General features: G+C 43.7%; 1 protein-coding gene across 1 annotated transcript in view; it reads left to right on the forward strand.

Annotated features, from left to right (window-relative positions):
* NLRP8 (NLR family pyrin domain containing 8) overlaps positions 1-14,431 on the forward strand; it is a 39,042-nt gene extending 24,611 nt beyond the window's left edge. Inside the window, exons 6-10 of the mRNA XM_008066599.1 lie at positions 4,521-4,673; positions 5,360-5,530; positions 9,329-9,499; positions 12,270-12,440; positions 14,332-14,431. Of these exons, the coding sequence (XP_008064790.1) occupies positions 4,521-4,673; positions 5,360-5,530; positions 9,329-9,499; positions 12,270-12,440; positions 14,332-14,431 (766 nt within the window). The remainder of the gene's footprint in view (positions 1-4,520; positions 4,674-5,359; positions 5,531-9,328; positions 9,500-12,269; positions 12,441-14,331) is intronic.
* The last annotated feature ends 5,357 nt before the right edge of the window (positions 14,432-19,788 follow it).

Raw genomic sequence — 19,788 nt, forward strand, 5'->3', positions numbered from 1 at the left:
GCAAGGGGTGATTGTTAAACATTAGGAATTTTATGACCCAGTTGTTAAACAGCATTTTAATACTTTTGGTTTGGAGTCTCACCCTGTCAGAGGCTGGAGTGCAGTGGCACAATCACAGTCTCCACCTCCTGGAGTCAGAAGATCCTTCTGCCTTTGCCTCCCAAGTAGCTGGGACTACAGGCATGCACTACCACACCTGGCTATTTTTTTTTCTTTTAGTCAAGACAGGGTCTCTCTATATTGCCCAGACTGGTCTCAAACTCCTGGGTTCAAACAGTCCTCCTACATCAGTCTCCCAAAGTGCTGAGATTACAGGCATGAACCAGTGCACCCAGCTTAAACAGCATTTTAAAAAATTGAAGCATATACACTTACAAGTATATCAGAAGACAAAGGCAATAGCTAATTAAAATGTAACACTTCCTAACTGTTTTACTATCCTCAATGCTGGGGTTCAGTGAACATCTTCTATAAAAAGGCAGATGATACATATTTTTGGTTTGTGGGCCAGGCAATCTCTGTCACATCAACTCTGCTCTGTGTTAAAAAGCTGAAGTGGCCATCACTCACAGGCAAATAAACAGGCACAGCTGTGTTCTGATAAAACTTATATATGAACACTGAAATTTGAATGTCATATGGTTTTTATGTGTCATAAAATATCCCCCTTTGAATGTTTTTTGGCCACTTAAGAATGGGTTTTTTTGTTCTGTTTTGTTTTGTTTTGTTTTATGACTTTTTGCTTTTTCTTTCAATAGCTTTAGGGGATACAAATAGTTTGGGGTCTGGACTTTACACGTCCCCATCATCCCCACCTGTGCACACTGTACCCAACAGGTGATATCTTATCCCTCTATCGCTTCCCACCCTTCTCCTCTGAATCTCCAGTGTCCATGACACCATTCTCTGTGCCTTGGTAGATCCTTACTTTAGCTCCCACTTATAAGATCACATGGTATTTGGTTTTCTGTTCCTGAGCTACTTCATTTAGAATCATGGTCTTTAACTCCATCCGAGTTGCTGCAAAAGACATTATTTCACTCTTTTTGAGGGCTGAATCATATTCTGTGGTGTATGTATACCACATTTTCATTATCCACTGATCAGTAAGAATAAATACACAAGCAAATTCTGCTGGGGCAACCTCCTGAGAAAAGTCCTGGGGCTGGCCTCAGACTGCCTGAGGCTGATTGCCTGAGGCTGATCAGTAAGAATAAATGATGATTCCACATCTTTGCAACCATGAATTGTGCTGTGGTGATCCTCAGTGTGTGGTGACTGTGGGCTTTCTGCTCAGCCTGTATTGCCCCATGGGAAGTATCCAGCCGACCTAGGTGATGGGCTGGGCTGTGAGGACCCCCACCATTCTCTGACCTCTTTAGCTTTCTCAGTGGGTATAGGGGAAAAACGCTCAAGCTCCCCACCTGTGTGCACTTCTGGCTACCCCAGTGGGGGTTGGGAGGAAGTCCCCAACTGCTGTGTTGTGCAGAGGCTACACAGAAGAGTTTCCAGGGTACTGAAAGGTTGCTATGGCTATGCATCCCACCCAGCTCCCCACCTCAGCCTCGGGCAGTCTGTGTTCCAAGGTAAAAAGGAGGCCCAACCCACCCAGAACATCTGCCACAGTGGAATTTGCCCTTGGGGTTCTTCCTCTCCCAGGCTGGCTGTAAGCAGCTGGCATCAAGGGTTCAGTTCCGGGAAATAATGACTGGAGCCACACAGGGCTTTTTTTCCTGCACTGCTTCATGTGGGTTTCAGCAGAGCATGGTCATTTCCCCAGAGGGACTGGAGTCCCATGAGGTTCGGGGGGCCTTCAGAGTCCATGGCAGGAGCAGAGAGTTCCTGAATTTCCCTCACTCGCCCCCCCCAGCTGTGTCCAGAGGTTGCTTGTGATTAATGTAGTGAGTCAGGTGATTCTGGCTAGTTCCAACCCAGTCAGATTGACTTTTCTCTTCTTCATGCTCTGTGGATATCATTGCCTTTCTAATGATTTGTGGGGTATGTGGCTGGCCTCCTTCCTCTCTGTGTGCTGAGAAATTCTCTTTGTTTTGGTTTACTCCATGGGAGAAACACCCTCCAATTGCTCTCACTGTCCATCTTGCATTTAAAGATCTTTTGAAAAATCATTCTTAGTTCACAGCTGTACAAAACCAAGCAGCAACCCAGATTTGGCCCAAGGGCTATTGTTTATCAATCCCAATGGGTGCCCTTGAGGTTAATAAAACAAAAATTCCAAGTTCAACCAAATATGCTTCAAGAGGTTTATTCTGAGCCAAACATGAGTGACCAGGCCCAGGATATGGCCACAAGAGTTTTTAAGAGTATGTGTCTGAAGTGGTTGAATTGCAATGCAATGATGTACATTTTGGGGAGGCTGAGATTACAAAGAAAGCATAAATCAATACATGTGCGATTTATGTTAGCTCAGTCTGGGAAGGTGGGACATCTCCAAGTAGGAGCTTGCAGGTCATAAGTAGATTCAAACACTTCCTGCAATTTCTAGCTCCTATCTCAGGAATTTGCAAACCATTAGGGAAGATGCCCTACTGATAAGGAAGTTGAGATAAGAAGGTGGAAATACTCCAAGTTTCTTGATCCATAAATAAAGTTCACAGGTGGCAGACTTCAGAGAGAATAGTCAAGTGTCTTATAGGTGGCCAGGGAGTTCCCAAGAGACAACCTTGCAGGAGCATAAGATACTTTGATTTCCTTCTTTATCAATTGTGTGCTGTTATGCCAGAGTCAGGTTGGAGAATGAACTTCAGCGTATTGGGTGATAAAAGCCCCACCTGGTGAGTCCTCATCATGTGGGACTCCCCAAGTCCCCTGTTAGGAATTTGGACAAGAGAAAAAGGTGAGTGTTAGTCCTAAAGGTTGCTGATGTCTACCATATCCATGTGGTGGAAATATTGTTTAATGGTGCTCCCAACTCCTCACTCAGTGACCTCCCACTGGTTGCCTAAAATCAGCCATGGCGAGAGTATTTATAGTACAGGCACTGGCACGCACTGCACCTGAGGGCTTTCTTCTCCAGGGAGCCAGTGGCTAAACATTTACCAGTCTACAACTTCTTAGCACCAACTTGTCAGCCTTGCTGTGTCCTAATGCCCTCTCAACAGAATTTGTAGGGCCTCTCCCTTTGTTTTTGCCTGCCAATTCCACACCTTTGCATCCATCAGAGCTGAATGGGGCTTGGATAATCTCTACGTCTTATGGTCCTTCTTTTACAGAACAGAAAACTCAGGTGGCTGGAACCTGATACAGCCTAACACTTTGTGAAAAGTTTTTATCAGTGGCCCCACTCGAGACTGAAACCTAGCTTGACAAGATGGGGCTTAGGAAAAGCTCTCTGACATCACTGGATCTCAGTTTTTCACCTTGATGAATGTTTGGCAAATCAGTGTACAAAGTTTCAGTTAGAGAGGAGAAATAAGTTTCTACAACTGATGACACTGCATGGTGACCACATTTAATAGTTATGTATGTGTCCAAATTACTAAAAAAATAATTAATTTTTAACATTCTTATCACACACAAATAAATAATAAGTTGGGACTGGGTGCAGTGACTCATGCCTGTAATCCCAGCACTTTGGGAGGCCGAGGATGAAGGATTGCTTGATTACATGAGTTTGAGACCAACCTAGGCCACTTAGCCAGACTTCATCTCGACAAAAAAAGCAAAAGAAGAAGAAAAGAAAAGCTAGGCATGGTGGTGTGCATCTGTAATTCCAGCTATTCAGGAGGCTAAGGCAGGAGAATCTCATGAGCCCAGGAGGTCAAGGCTGTGGTGAGCCATGAACCTGGGCAATAGAGTGAGACCCTGACTCAAAAATAATAAACATATGATAATTTCATGGGGTGATGAATATGTTAATTAGCTTGATTGACTCTAATGTATACATAGATGAAAACCCCAAAAATATACAGTTTTAATTAATCAACTAAAATATTTCAAAATTTAAATTTCAAGGTCCTTAATGAGGTTCCTGACACATAGTTAGAGCCCAGTTGTCATCCTATTCCAATTGGTTACAGCCTTGAGTGTATATTGTTTTCTGGTGATAATTTGGGAGTAAGATGCTGAGCTCCATGCAGATGTACAGGCTGGAAAAGTTGCAGAGAACTTCTTATGAAGAACAAGAATGTGGCCAGACGTGGTGGCTCATATCTGTCATCCCAGCACTTTGGGAGGTAGAGGCAAGAGGATCGCCTGAGCCCAGTGGTTCCAGACCATCCTGCTCAACTTGGTGAGACCTCATCTCTACAATAAGTCAAAAAATTAGCCAGGAATGGTGGTACATGCCTGAAGTCTCAACTACTCAGGAAGCTGAGGAAGGAGGATCGCCTGAGCCTAGGAGGTCGAGATTGCAGTGAGCGGTGACCATGCCTGGGCAATAGAGTGAGACTCCAACACAAAAACATTTTTTAAAAAAGAAAAAGAATGTGAGGACAGTGGGATCTGTGAGCATCATTTCCCAGGAGGAAAATACCCAGCATGTGTGTGTTTGGTTTCTGTAGGTTGGAAGACTGCTTGGCCACCAGTAGAAGCTGGATTGCTCTTGTCTGTGGTCTGCAAGGTAACACACACCTGAAAACCCTAATGCTGAGGAAAATTTCCCTGGAGCCCTTTGGGGCATATTGCCCATCCATGGCCCAGCTGGAGAGACTATCGTAAGTCCCCTTTTGTGGTGGAGGTTTGGTAGATTTAGTGCTTCTGGGATAAAAGCTTCTAAGGAGAGGGACAGGTATTGGAACAGCATAAGTCTTGTGATTGATATAATTATGTATAATAGATAAGGCTGGTCATGGTGGCTCACACCTATAATCTCAGCATTTTGGGAGGCCAAAGTGGGAGGATGACTTGAGCCCGGGAGTTTGAGGCTGCAGTGAGCTATCAACCTGCCACTGCACTCCAGCCTGGGCAAAAGAGTGAAACTCTTTCCTTAGAAAAAATCAAATACCTATGTTACTATTTTTCCAGGCACAATGGCTCATGCCTGTAATCCTAGCACTTTGGGAGGTCAAGGTAAAAGAATCACTTGAGCTCAGGTGTTTGAGAGCAGCCTGGGTAATATAGCAAGACATCATCTCCACAAAAAAATCAAAAAATTAGCTGTGTGTGGTGACACATGCCTCTAGTCCCAGCTACTTGGCAGGTTGAGGCAGAAGGATGGTCTGATGCCAAAAGGCTGAGGCTGCAGTGAGCTCACACTTGTACCATGGCACTATAGCCTGTGATGATAGCAGAGATTTGAGGAGGCATGTGCACTCATTATCATGCATCTGTATAAGACAAAGGAAACCCACACATGGGAGTGAATTAAATTGCATCTGATCCGTGTGTTTCTTTCCCACAGGATGGAGAACTGCAACCTCACACAGCATACTTGTGAACGTCTGGCTACCTTTCTCAGGGATAGTACAATGCTAACCCACCTGAGCTTGGCAGAAAATGCGTTGACAGATGAAGGGGCAAAGCATATCTGGAATACCTTACGGGACTTGAGATGTCCACTGCAGAGGATGGTGTAAGTCCCAAAAGATCCTGTTCTCAAAACTCCCTGGAGCAAACTAACAGAGAGACTGAGAGAACCCCAATACATTCTGCAATGTATCTATGAAGTGCCAGCTGCGTGTTAGGCATTGTGCTGATGCTGGGTGGGGGAGGGGGGCCCAATAAAGAGGGAAGCTGTCGTTCTTTCCATGTCAGAGGCAAATTAGCTTAGCAGTGGTGTTCTCAAACTGTGAACCAGGGCACCCCAGAGTGAACTCAGAGGAGACTGCGGGGTACTTTAAGTGTAAGGGATACTGACATCAGTCCATCACTGCAAGCCTGAGGTCATTCTAGTTCAGCATTGGACCGTGCTTCAGTCCCTTTTGTCCTCGGACCCAGGCCCAAGTGCTCGCTGTTCAAAGCCCAACTCAAGAGACGAGAGTTGGTGGAAAGAAAGGCAGGTTTATTCAAGAAGCCAGCTTCCCAAGGAGATGGCAGACTCCTGTCTCAAGTACCACCTCAGACTGTGGATTGGTCAGAGTTTTTATTTATTTATTTTTCTGAGTTGAAGTCTCACTCCGTTGTGTAGGCTGGAGTGCAGTGGCACACTCACCACCATCCCAGCATCAGCCTGCTGGGCACCGGCAATCCTTTTGCATCAGCCTTCCAAGTAGCCAAAATTACAGGCATGTACTACTACCTTGGCTAATTTTCTGATTTATTGTAGAGACGAGATCTCACCAAGTTGTCCAGGCTGGTCTGGAACCCATGGGCTCAGGCAATCCCCTTGACTTTGCCTCCCAAAGTGCTGGGATTACAGGCCTGAGCCACCATGCCTGGCCCAAAAAGATCCTTTAAAGGGAAAATGGGTGTAGAAAACCTGAGGCATGGGGCAGGGTGTAGAACATGTGTCCATGTTTCAGTGACTATCTTGAGTAGTTGTCTGCCTAAGGGTCTGATGGCATCATCTTGGCTGGAGCTGGGGGGTAGACTAGTCATCTGTGAGTTCCCTCAGGTTGGGGGACTCCCCAGGCCAGGCTCAGGACTAGTTTGTTCCGAGATTTGCCTACGGGGGCTTGGTTGATTTTTACCCTGATTGTGGCTGGACTGTAGATTAACTGCCTTGAGGTGCTCCCTAAAGCAGGGAGAGTGCTGCAGCCAGGCCTTCATGTTCAGCTTGCTTAAAGACAAGCCCTTGGGGCTGGACCTGGTGTCACTCCAGCACTGTGGAAGGCTGAAGTAGGAGGATTGCTTGAGCCTAGGAGTTCAAGAACAGCCTGGGGAGCATAGCGAGACCTCGTCTCTATAACAAATCAGAAATTAGCCAGGCATAGTGGTGCACATGTGTAATCCTAGCTATTGGGAAGCTGAGGCAGAAGAATTACCTGAACCCAGGAGGTCGAGGCTGCAGTGAGCCATGATCGTGCCACTGCACTCCAGCCTGGACAACAGAATGAGACCCTGACTCAAAAAAAAAAAAGATGAGCTCTTGGAATTTCTAAGAAAGCATAGAGTTAAATAAGGATAAGCCTCACAGTGTAAGGAGCGAGTGCCTAGAAGGAAAGGAGAGGGGGAAATATTCAAAGGACAATTTTATTTTTTTATATGTATTTTTTTAATTTTATTTTAAAGATGTGGGGTACAATTCAGGGTTAGTTGTACAAATGGTCATTGTACATGTAAAGCTTGGGCCTCACTTTGGTCCCCACGTCACCTGGTTTGAGATCTGGTCCCCTTACTGATAAAGTGTGTGCTCCCTGGTTACCTCCCCTGACAGTGTTCCACTACTGCCATTCCCTTTCTTATAGTTTCATGATCATTGTTCAGGATCCGTTGATGAGTAAAAACATGTGGTGCTCGGTTCTCAACGGACAATTTTAAAGCTAAAACTAAAACAGTGTGTACAGAACACATTTTAGGGCGTAAATTCTCAGTTAGACATTCAATGACATTCCATCTCGGCAAAGCTAGGCTTTTGGCTGTTGCTGTCATTGTAACAAGTGTATCACAAAGTTCAATGAGGAACAAGAGGTTGACATTAAAAAATTACTGATATTATAAGGGTGGTGGGAGCTGAGAAAGTGTAGGGACCTCTGACAGAGTGTATTCCTCTAGCTCCCAGACCTTCTAAGTGAGGATCGTGCCTTTGCGGTCAGAATAATATGACCTGGCTTCCTATTGGAAGAATGGATCTTGTTGCTAACACAACAGTGTGGACTGGAACACAAACAAAATAGTGTTTATCTCACTCCATTGTGATTGCTTGAAATGATTTCCCTTAGATGTCAGGGTGCTTTTGTCTATATTTTTGGGAGGGAGCAAGTCAGGGTCTCCCTCTGCCAACCAGGCTGGAGTGCAGTGGCATGAACATGGCTCACTGTAGCCTCAACCTCCTGGGCTCTGGTGATCCTCCTGCCTCAGCCTCCTGAGCAGCTGGGACTACAAGCATATGCCACCATGCCTGGATATTTTTTTTCTTTCCTGTAGTGCCAAGGGCTCACTATGTTGCCCAGGCTGGTCTTGAACTCCTGAGCTCAAGCAATCCTCCAGTTTCAGCCTCTCAAAGTGCTGGGATTACAGGCATGAGCTGCCATACCTAGCCAGTCTATATAATTTCACCTGTAGAGTCAGTGATATCATTTCCTTCCTACCAAGTGTTTTTGTAAAAACGAATAATTTGGCTGGGTGCGGTAACTCGAGTCTATAATCCCAGCACTTTGGGAGGCTGAAGCAAGAGGATTGTCTGAGTCCAGGGGTTCAAGATGAGTCTGGGCAACTTGGTGAGATCTCATCTCTACAATAAATCAAAAAATTACTGGGCATGGTGGTGTGTGCCTGTAGTTCCAACTACTTGGAAAACTGAGGTAGAAGGATCATCTGAGCCCAGCAGGTCAAGACTGTGGTGGCTGTGAGCATGCCACTGCACTCCAACCTGGGTGACACAGTGAGAATCCAACTCAGAAAAAAAAGGAATAATCTGAGTCAAGTCTACATATAGGGGAATTACTTGTCTTGTTCTCAGGGGTTCAGGCATTGTTGAGGAAACTGGGAAGACGGACTTGGAGCATGAACAAGGAAGCCATAGGACTGGCAGTCAGAACCGCCACTAACCTTCTAAGGAGAGATGCTGTCATAGTGGAACTTGGCCAGAAAGCAGAGGCCGAAATTTGGAACCACTGCATTCCCGTTGGTGGGGAATAAGTCATTTGATGAAAACTAGGCATATAACAAAAGGGACATACGAGCAGGATAATGAAACAAAAACACACACAAAATATCTTTGTTAAATGGAAGAAGTCAAACAAAGTTCACCCATTGTATGATTCCATTTATATGACATGCCCAGAACTGGCCAATCCATAGAAAGAGAAACCAGATTAGTGGTGTTATGACTGGGATGGGTTGGGGAAGAAGTGAGGAGTGACATTCAAGGGGTCCAGGATTTTTCTTTTGGGGTAACAAAAGGAGAGCCAACAACAGAGAGAGAGGAGGTCATTTTGTAAGTCCCTCCCAGGTTTTCTGAGCAAAAACAATTACTCTAAAAAAGCTCTTGTAAAGAGTGAGGGTCAGGCATGGTAGCTCATGTTCATAAAATTGGTTGACAAAAAACAGTCTAAATATCCTAAAATGATGATGCTTGCACAACTTTATAAATAAACTAAAGTCAATGGTTTGAGTCCTTTAAGTGGGTGAACTGTGTGGTGTATTAATTATATCTCTTTTTTCTTTTCTTCTCTTTTCTTTTTCTTTTTTTTTTTCTGGCAAGTATACAGAGCAATACATCTTGATAAGTCATTTTGATTTGTTTTTCTTGACCTATGTTTCTTTGCAGGCTGAGAGAATGCAACTTGACCTCTAATTGCTGTGAGGATTTGGTCTCTGTGCTGCAAACAAATAAAACCCTGAAAAGCCTCGACCTCAGTTTTAACAACCTGAAGGATGATGGGGTGATCGTGCTGTGTGTGACCCTGAGGAACCATGACTGTAGATTAAAGATCCTAGAGTGAGTTACCCCTGGTTTACCTTCTTTGAGATCAGGAGAATTGTAGGCCAAGTTCTCCCAGAATGAAATAGGGCACAGTGTTTGTTCACTTCTAGACTAGTCCCTCCATTTGATTGGAGGACTAAGAAGTTTCTGTGCAACAGTTCTCAAAGTGTGATCCTCCAGCATGGAGCACTTTCATCTGGGAAGTGTTTAGATGCAGGTTCTCAGGCCCCACCCCAGACCTAGGGAATCTGAATTTGAGAGTGGGACCCTTCTATCAGTGCTTCATGATTATTTTAGGAGATGGAGGAGTCTTTAGGGTTCTCTAGGTATAAGATCATATCACCAATATACAGAGATAATCAGATTTCTTCTTTTCCCACGTGAAAACGTTTTATTTCTTTATCTTGCCTGGTTACTCTGGCAAGGACTTCCTGTACTATGTTGGATAAGAGTGGTGAAAGGGGACATCCTTGCCTTGTTCCAGTCCTGAGAGGAACGCATTCAACTTTTCTCCATTCAGGATGACATTGACTGTGGGTTTGTTGTATATGGGTTTTATCATTTTGAGGAATGTTTCCACTATGCCTATTTTTCTGAGGCTATTTATCATGAAGTGATGCTGGATTTTATCAAATGCTTTTCCTGCATCTTTTGAGGTGATCATATGATTTTGTTTTTAGTTCTGTTTATGTAGTGGATCATGTTTATTGACTTACATATCTTGAACCATCCTTGCATCCCTGGGATAAAACCCACTTGGTCAGGCAACCCTTTCAGGTCCCCTCCCACTGTGGAAGCTTTTCTGTCCTCTCAATAAATCCTGCTTTCTCACTTTCCGGCTGTCTGTGTCCCTTAAAAAAAAAAAAAAAACACTTGGTCATGATATATTTTTATGTGCTGTTGGATTTGGTTTACTAATATTTTGTTGAGGATTTTCACATCTGCATTCATAAGGGATATTGGTCTGTAGTTTTCTTTGTCTATTATGTCTTTTCCTGGCTTTAGTATCACAGTGATACTTGCCTCATAGCATGAGTTAGGGAGGAGTCTGTCCTCTTCAGTCTTATGGAATAGCTTTAGTAAAATTGGTACCCATTCTTCTTTGAAAATCTGGTAGAATTCAGCTGTGAGTCTATCAGGTCCTGGACTTTTTGTTGTTGGAAGACTTCTAATTACTGTTTTAATCTCAGTGGTGTTACCCCGGGGTGAGTTGGGAAGAAGTAGGAAGTGACTTTTAAAGGGGTCAGGATTTTCCTTTTTGAGTGATAAAAATATTCTAAAATTTAATGATAAAAACACTCAAAAATTATAATGATCACACAACTTTACAAATAGACTAAAACCAGTGGTTTATGTGCCTTAAATGGGTGAGTTGTGTGGTGTGTTAATTACATCTTTTCTTCTTCTTTTTCTTTCTCAGTACTCATTATTGCTCTGTTTGGGGTTTCTATTTCTTCCTGATTCAAGTTGGGGGGGGGTGTATGTTTCCAAAAATATATCCATTTCCTCTAGATTGTCTAGTTTGCATAAAAGTGTTCATAATTATCTCAGGTGACCTTCTGAATTTGTATCATATCAGTTGTAACATCTCCATTTTCATTTGTGACTGAGTTAATTTGAATTATCTCTCTTCATTTCCTAATTAATCTATCTAGTGGTGTATCAATTTTGCTTATCTTTTCAAAGAACTGGCTTTTTGTTTCATTGATCCTTTGTATTATTTTTTAATTTCAATTTCAGTTAGTTCTGCTCTGATCTTCACTGTTTCTTTTCTTCTGCTGGATTTGGGTTTGTTCATGTTTTTCTATTCCCTGAGGGTGTGATATTAGGTTATCAATATGCAATCTTCCACTCTCATTAATGTAGGCCTTGTGTACTATAATTTTTCCTCTGAGCACAATGCTTAACGATTGGAAATGTTCTTCCAGTTCAATAACAGATACAGTTGTCTATTTTAGATTGATACCTGAGATGGCTAGTCTTCTGAAATAGAGTTTTATGTTAGAGTTTTTAAAATACATAATTCTTCTTCTCCTGTGTGGTCTCTTTGCTAACATGTATACTAGCCTTCATCCTATGTTTAATTCTTTGTGTGGCTACCTTAAATATTTGGAAGAGGCTTGTAAACACCTCTTCTCTGGTGATCGACGAATGAAACTATTTTTGCCTCTTTTCTACTCACATTTTCTCTTCTCCATTAGTATAATCTGGATTTTAAACCAAGATCATTTAAATCATTATTTAATATTAAATCTTTTCTTCCTAGGATTAGTTCTGGCGACAGGAGTCATTTTTGTTAATGATTTACTCCTCTCATGAAATTTAATATTCACTGCTAGTCATGATTCTTATACTCTGCAAAGTTTGCCTTGGGTTTTAAACGTTGATTTATCTCTCAGATGAGGTGAAATATAATTTCAAATATGAAAAATAAATTGTACATTTGAAAAAGTTTATGTAGCATTTTCTCAGCCTTTACATGTGTGAATCTACTTTTTAAAAATCTTCATTGACCCATGACCGTGGCTCAGGACTACAGGGGTGTACCACCACAGTCTGCTAATTTCTGATTTATTGTAGAGACGAAGTCTGGCTTTGTTGTTCAGGCTGGTCTGGAAATCCTGAGCTCAGTTAATGCCCCCACCTCAGCCTCTCCCAGAGTGCTAGAATGACAGACATGAGCCACTGCACCCAGCCCTGATATTAATTCCACGTAGGCGGGTTTCAGCCTGAGCACCCAGATGAGCACCATGGTGACGTGTCTGCTGCTGCTTCCATCTTGCAGGCTGGAAGCATGCCTGCTCACCTCTGTCTGCTGCCAGGTCATAGCTTCCATGCTCTTCAGCAACCAAAGCCTGACCTACCTGGACCTGAGCAAGAATGACTTCGGCATCCACGGCATACTGACCCTGTGTGAGGCCCTTGAAAACCAAGAGCAGAGAGAGGATGTCATTTTGTAAGTTTCTCCCAGGTTTCCTGTGCACAAAAAACCACCCCAGAGAAACTCGTAAAAAGTGAGGGCCAGGCATGGTGGCTCATGCCCATCATCCCAGCACTTTGGGAGTCTGAGGCAGAAAGATTGCTTGAGCCTCCAGGACTTTGAGACCCACCTGCGAAACACAGTGAGACCTAATCTCTACCAAAAAAAAGAAAAGTGAACCAGGCCATGGTATTGCATGCCTGCAGTTTCAGCTACTCAGGAGGCTGACAGATGCGTTACTTGAGCCCAGGAAGGTTGAGACTGCAGTGAGCCATTATCATGCCACTGCACTCCAGCCAGGGTGATGGAGTGAGACCCCGACTCAAAAAAAAAGAATGAGATGCAGGATGTAAAATTCTGTTATTGCAGATGTTGCTACCATTCTGCTCTAGTTTCTGGGGACTCATAGTTTCCTCAGTGTGACTGTTCATACCCCCAAATGCCTGCTCTTATCTGGTTGGAAGTGTTGACCTGGGTTCCCCTGTCTGATATTTTCTGTTCTTCATCTTCGTTTCTTTCTTTTCTTGTCTTGACAACCAAGTTTATTGCTACCACTCACCAGGTATATGGCCGCAAACAAGTTAGTTTACCTTTCTGGGCCTCAGTTTCCTCATCTGTAAACCTGAGGCAGCATCTTCCTTCATGGGGAGTTTATAAAGATGGAAAGAAAATAAACACATATGGCACTTAGCACAGCAACTGACATATTATGTCCTCAACCAGTGGTGGATTCTGGATGAAGGCTATGATTTTGCCTGGTGCTACTGCTTTGTAATCACTCCCTCAAGACTTAGTGACTTAAAATGACACTCAGTGTCTTACACAACTTCTGAGGGCTGATCCAAAGGTAGAGAATTATCTCAGTTGATTGTTCACAGTCAGTTACAGATCAAGCTCCTTGTTGTGTTCTTCTCCCTCTTCTCACTACTTTACTTGACTAGTCTTAATTTTTTTCCCCTGAGAGTCAGAATTATGGAAGCAGTTTTACAGGAAGGCTGCAGCACAGGGTCTCTCATGCAGTCTCAGCTAAGCTGTTGGCTGTGGCATGCGGGGGCTGTTGAATCTGCTGCCCAGCTCACTCATGTGGCCATGGGTGAGAAGTCTTAGGTACTCTCCTTGGGGTTTCTCATGACATTCCTACTGGCTTCCTCTATAACAAGAGACAGAGAGAAAGACGGTGACTGGAAGAGACAGTGATTGAGAGAGATGGTGACTGGGAGAGACAATGGTTGAGAGAGACAATGGCTGAGAGAGACAGTGGCTGGGAGAGTCAGTGACTGGGAGAGATGGTGATTGGGAGAGATGGTGACTGGGAGAGATGGTGACTGGGACAGACAGTGGTTGAGAGAAATGGCAGCTGGGAGACAGAGAGGCTGGAGGACAGTGGTTGAGAGACAGTGGCTGGAAGAGATGGTGGTTGGGAGAGATGGTGGCTGGGAGAGACAGTGACTGGCAGAGACAGTGGCTGGGAGAGATGGTAGACAAGAGAGCTTACTAAGAACCCAGAATAAAAGTCATAGTTTCTTACTTAATCTTGAAAGCAACACCCCTTCACTGCTTCCTTGTTCTGTGGGCGACATGGACCTCCCCTGATTCAAGGAGAGAGGGGCTCCACAAAGGTGTGAGTAGCTGGAAAGGAAATCCTGTAGGCCGTCTGGCGGTGGCCTACCACACCCAGTGAGTGGCTGGACCCCAAGACCCTCTGAATCCATGCCTGAGCCCTCTGAGCTGCCCTTTTGGCCTTGGTCTACTTCATGGGGCCAGTGGGTGGTCTCCTGGGTGGTCTGTTTCTCTCCTAGAAGTGTTTGCATGCTTTTCTAGGAATACCAGATGTAACAGAGCAAAACCTGGCTTTTATCCTTTCCAGGGTGAAGAAAGAAAGTGGCGAAGTGGATATGATGACGAGATTGGAGGGCCCTGCTCTGGGGAGGGACTTCCTGAGGGTCATACAGGACTGGGATTCTTAGTGCTGCAATGAACCAATCATGATCAGTTGACCTGGTGACCCTCTGGGTATTTTTTTTCCCCAGAGAACAACTGGAAAATGGTTGTCTATTTTGTGAGCCATTCTGAGTCTGGGGTGGCTTAGTTAGTTCAGGGGAACAGTGTTGGGCATGACCTCCAAATAGCTCCCTTAAAGTTATGAAGTGTGGCTCGCACCTGTCATCCCAGCATTTTGGGAGGCTGATGCAAGAGAATCGCTCGAGCCCAGGAGTTTGAGACCAGTCTGGGCAACATAGCAAGACCCTGTCTTTAAAAAAAGAAAAAAATATATATATATACATATATTTATAAAAAAATTTTAAAGCTATGGAGTGTCATGTGTTGAATGTAGATTCGTCACTGAATTGAGGACATCAGGGCAAGGGAAGTCCAGTCCATGTCTCCTCATGGCTACTAGACTATCTCTGAATATATCATGTAAGCAACTCCTCTGGGAAATATGTCTCACCCCTAAAGGTACTGGGAGAATTTAATTAAAAATATGCATGAATACAATTTGCATGTTTTCCTGTGTTATTTATTTACCAGTAGACTGGTACATCAACTGTTAAGGAAAAAAATCCCATTCCTTAATATGTCTGGAAAAAAGTATCCACAGGAAATATTCAAAAGGGATAATATAACAAATACTATTAGAAGCACATCACCTCATGTTTAAGGAATTCTAAAAATGAAGTGTGACTCTAAGCTTTTTCAGGATCTACATTTTTAGAGTAGTTGTGATAACATTTAGAACTCAAAGATCTAGAAAGCAATCATAATGCTTTTTATTTTCTTTTGAAACAGTCATCTTTTTTTTTTTTTGAGTTGGGGTCTCACTCTGTCACCCAAGCTGGAGTGCAGTGGCACAATCATGACCCACTGCAGCCTCAAACTCCTGGGCTCGGGCTATCCTTCCACCTCAGCCTCCTGAGTAACTGAGACTACAGGGGCACACCACCATGCCCAGCTAATTTTTTTATTTTTATTTTTGTAGAGGTGAGATCTTATTATGTTACCCAGGCTGGTCTCGAACTCCTGGGCTCAAGAGATCCTCTGGCCTTGGCCCCACCCCCAACCCCCACCAAGTGCTGGGATTCCAGGCATGAGCCATCATGCCCAGCCTTGAAACAGTCATCTTTTTCTACACAATGTCATGACTGGCATCGCCCAGTATGGTTTCTTGGCTCTCTGAAGGAGTTTTGTTTCAAAAGTCAGAGCAGGTGGTATCCTCAGTCCTGGCCCTGTTCACACTTATGAGGTAGACACAAAGATTCAACTAAGGTCAGACTCACACACGAACCAACACCTGGAACTCATCATAATGACCTCCAGATAGCTCCCTCAAAGTTAGAGTGCCACAACCCAGTGTGGTGGCTTTCGCCTGTCATCCCAGCACTTTGGGAGGCCAGGGTAGGAGGATCACTTGAGCCCAGGAGTTTGAGATCAGTCTGGGCAACATAGCAAGACCTTGACTAAAAAAAAAAATATTTATATATTAAAAAAAGCTACGGCAAGTGAAATCCTGGAGCTGCCTAGGATGCCCTGCTGGGGTCAGCAGAAAACCTTGTTGGAATCAGCAGACTCACAGAAGGGCATCATAAAGCCAGAGAACACACCCAGTGACATGTTCCCCAAGGAGCCCTGGAGACACCTGCTTTGCTACAGTGGGAATGGAATATGATTGTGAGAAGGTCCCTGGCATCACTGAGGCAAAGAGGACTGAAAATGGGACAGTGATGTCCAGCCTTTGTGGCCTAGTATGTCACATGGGGCCCCTTAAAAGCCCTCTAGGTCCATTCTTGTAGCCACGAATGATGGGGATTTTTAAGACTGCATAGTATTCCACTGTGTACAGTGAGTCCCCTACATACAAACCTTCAAGTTGTGAACTTTCTTTGATTTTTCTGGTTCTGCATCAGTTCACTTAAAATAATGGTCTTTTTCATGGCTGTATATATACCACATTATCTTTAGTCAATTTTTGGTGGGTACTTAGGTTGGTTCTGTAGTTTTGCTATTGTGAATCAATACTACAATTACTATACGTCAATTTTAAAATGTTAGGTTTGGGGACACCCCCAAATTCCCAACATTTATTTATAAAAAATCATGTACTTGTTCTTACATGCTTAAACTTCAGTCACACTCAAAGTTCTGTCAACTTGATGCAATACACCTATTGAGATGCCTTTTCCACTGCTCAGAACAGTTTTTGAACTCATCAAGTTTGATGCCTTTTTGTTTTTCTAAAGCTTTTTGTTTCACTTCTTCCACATCAGCAAAACATTTCCCTTTGAGGGCTTTTTTCATCCAGGGAAACAAAATAAAAGTCACCTGGGTTGAGATGGGGTGAAGAGGGAGGGTGGGGCATGGACGTCATGCCATTTGGGGTTAAAAACTGCTGAACACTTAGTGCAGTGTGGATAGGTGTGCATGTAAATCATCCATCATGAAATGGGCCAATAGCTTTAAAAGAATCTCCAGAAAAAAGGAAGCCAAACACAGTCCCTCTCAATAATGCTAGCTGGTGCACAGTTCCCCATGGGTTCCTAGGACACTTACTATCAGGGGAAACCTGTACCACAAGGGGCCCACCCTCCAAAAAATAATTCCGGTTTTTCTGGGGTTTCCCCTTATACTGTTTCCTGGCTCCCAGCCACAGGCATTTCAGTTTAGCTGGATTGGAGAGTGGCCCAGGCATCACATCTTAAGTTTCTGGAGTGGTTCTAACCTGCAGCAAAGCTTGGAAACTAATGAAATAGGAGGTTATGTTACAGGACCGGGTTTCCTAGTCAGCATGAGCATGAAGGCATTCTAACCAAGCAAAGGCCAGACAGACATGACTACCATGAGGGACCATGTGGAGTCAGGGTTCTGTGCTGATGGCTGGTAGATTGTGGTGTTACTGTGGATGACATCAGTTAAAAATGGAGAGCGCAGTGGCTGACACCTGCCATTCCAGCACTTTGGGAGGCCAAGGCAGGAGGATCGCCTGAGCCCTGGAGTTCAAGACAAGCCTGAGCAATGTGGTAAGAACTCATCTCTACAAAAAAAAATCAAAAAATTAGCTGAGTATGGTGGCACATGCCTGTAGTCCCAGTCACTCTGGAGGCTGAAGTGGAAGGGTCACCTGAGCCTAGCAGGTTGAGGCTACAGTGAGCCGTGATTGTGCCACTGTACCTCATCCAGGGTGGCAGAGTGAGACACTGGAGGGAAGTCACTCAAGTTGATACTGGGCTAATAGGGAGGGTGAGGTACAGGGGTGATGCCATTTTTGGTCAAAAACTGCTAAACACTCAGCATGGTGTGGGTAGTTGTGTTGTCATGGTGAAACAACCAGTCACCTTTTGCCACAGCTCAGGACGTTTCTTCCACAAATCGTGATGCAACCTTCTCAAAACTTCCAGAAAAAACTTTGGTTGACCATTCGATCTGGAGGAACAAATTCCATGTGTACTACAAGAGACCTGCTCTCCAAAGGATAATGCTAGGGTTTTTGGGGGTCACCCTCGTAGCTAACACAGTATATTTTCTGTGCATTTAAAGAGCATAGAGAAATATACCAATGGAAGAAAATAGGGTCCAGAAACAGAACTTCATCACATAATCACTTTTCTTATGACAAGCTGACATTGCAGAAGACCAAGGAATGGATGCTAAGTTGATTGAACATACACATGGGGGAAAAAATCTTAACTCCTAACTCCTACCTCACACCATATACAAGGTTAATTCCAAGTATATTATTAATCAAAATATAAAAGGAAAGACACTGTATTTTCTAAAAGTTAACTACATCAGAAGACATGCATGACCTAGGAGAGACCATATATTTTCAAAAATCTGTCAAACAGAATTTCAAAATGCATTCACTATAAAAGCAAAATAATAATAATAATAATAATAATAATACATTGGACTTCACCAAAAGGTTAAAAGTCTGTTTCTCAGTAGATACCACTAATAGGAGCCGGGCTTGGTGGCTCAGTCTGTAATCCTAGCACTTTGGGAGGCAGAGGTGAGTGGATTGCCTGAGCCTGTGGGTTTGAGACCAGCCTGGGCAACTTGGCAAGACCTCATCTCTATAATAAATGAAAAAATTAGCTGGACATGTAGTTCCGGCTACTTGGAAGGATCGCTGGAGCCCAGCAGGTTGATGCTGGGGTGGCCATGTGCGTGCCTGGGTGACAGATTGACACTCCAACTCAAAAAAAAAAAAAACCTACTAATAAGGTAAAAAAGCAAGTTACAGATTAGGAGAAAATATCTCCAATGTACATACCTGGCAAAGGAATTTTATACAGAATATACGCTATATTGAACACCTAGAAATTGATAAGAAAGAGATAACCAATTTTTTTTAAATGGACAAAAGTCTTCAACAGACACATGGTCAATGGGCACATGCAAAGGCCCTCAACTCCACTGGTTGCCAGCCAAAGCAACTTGAAACCAAGATAAGATACCACTGCAAAGTCACCAAAATATCATTAGAAAGGCTGACAATGGCAAATGTTGGGCAGGATGACGAACACTTGGAATGCATCACTTGTGGAAGTGTGGAAGGGTAATGGGTACAGCCACCTTGGAAATCTCTTAGACACAAGGGCCTCAGGCCCCCCATCCCAGGAAAGCTCCTGACTTGAAGAGCGAAACTTCTGAGTCAGCTACTGTAGGGTGATGCCCTCAAGACTTCAGGAAGGCAAGTGCAAGTGTAATATTCCTGCAGAAGCACTAAAACTTCCGGGTCATGGTCTGACCTCCCCTATGTTCTGACTTACCCTCTGACCTGCCTAAGTCACATAGCTCCTTAAGGATCCCTCTCTACTTCCTTTGCTTCTCCCCCTTTTCCTCTTCTTTCCTCTCCCACAGGATTCTACCTAATGACATTTTTTATGAAGGATGACTAAGACCCAAAAAATCATCTCATAGCATACAAAATACCATGTGGTTTAATGATAACTAAACAAGAAATTTTTTAAAAGCCGAGAAAAAAAAGAAAAAAAATCCGTTCTAATATAGAGAGTAAATTGAAGATCTCTATGTCCCCTGGACTAACAAGTCACCTCCTAGGTATGTATTCAATCAATAGGCATACATATATTCAACAAAAGGCACATGGGAGAATGCTTCTAAGAGCATTATTCATATCACCCCAAAGTGGAAGCAATCGAATGGTCCATTAAATATGTAATGTCTAGCCAGGTACCAGGACTCACACCTGACATCCCAGCATTTTGGACGGCAGAGGCAAGAGGACTGCCTGAGCCCAGGAGTTGTAGACCAGTCTGGGCAACATAGCAAGACCCTGTCATCACTAAAAAAAAATTAACTGGTT

This window comes from Carlito syrichta, unplaced genomic scaffold (assembly GCF_000164805.1).
Source record: "Carlito syrichta isolate Samal-C Ts95f unplaced genomic scaffold, Tarsius_syrichta-2.0.1 Scaffold309018, whole genome shotgun sequence".
Classification (NCBI taxonomy): domain Eukaryota; kingdom Metazoa; phylum Chordata; class Mammalia; order Primates; family Tarsiidae; genus Carlito; species Carlito syrichta.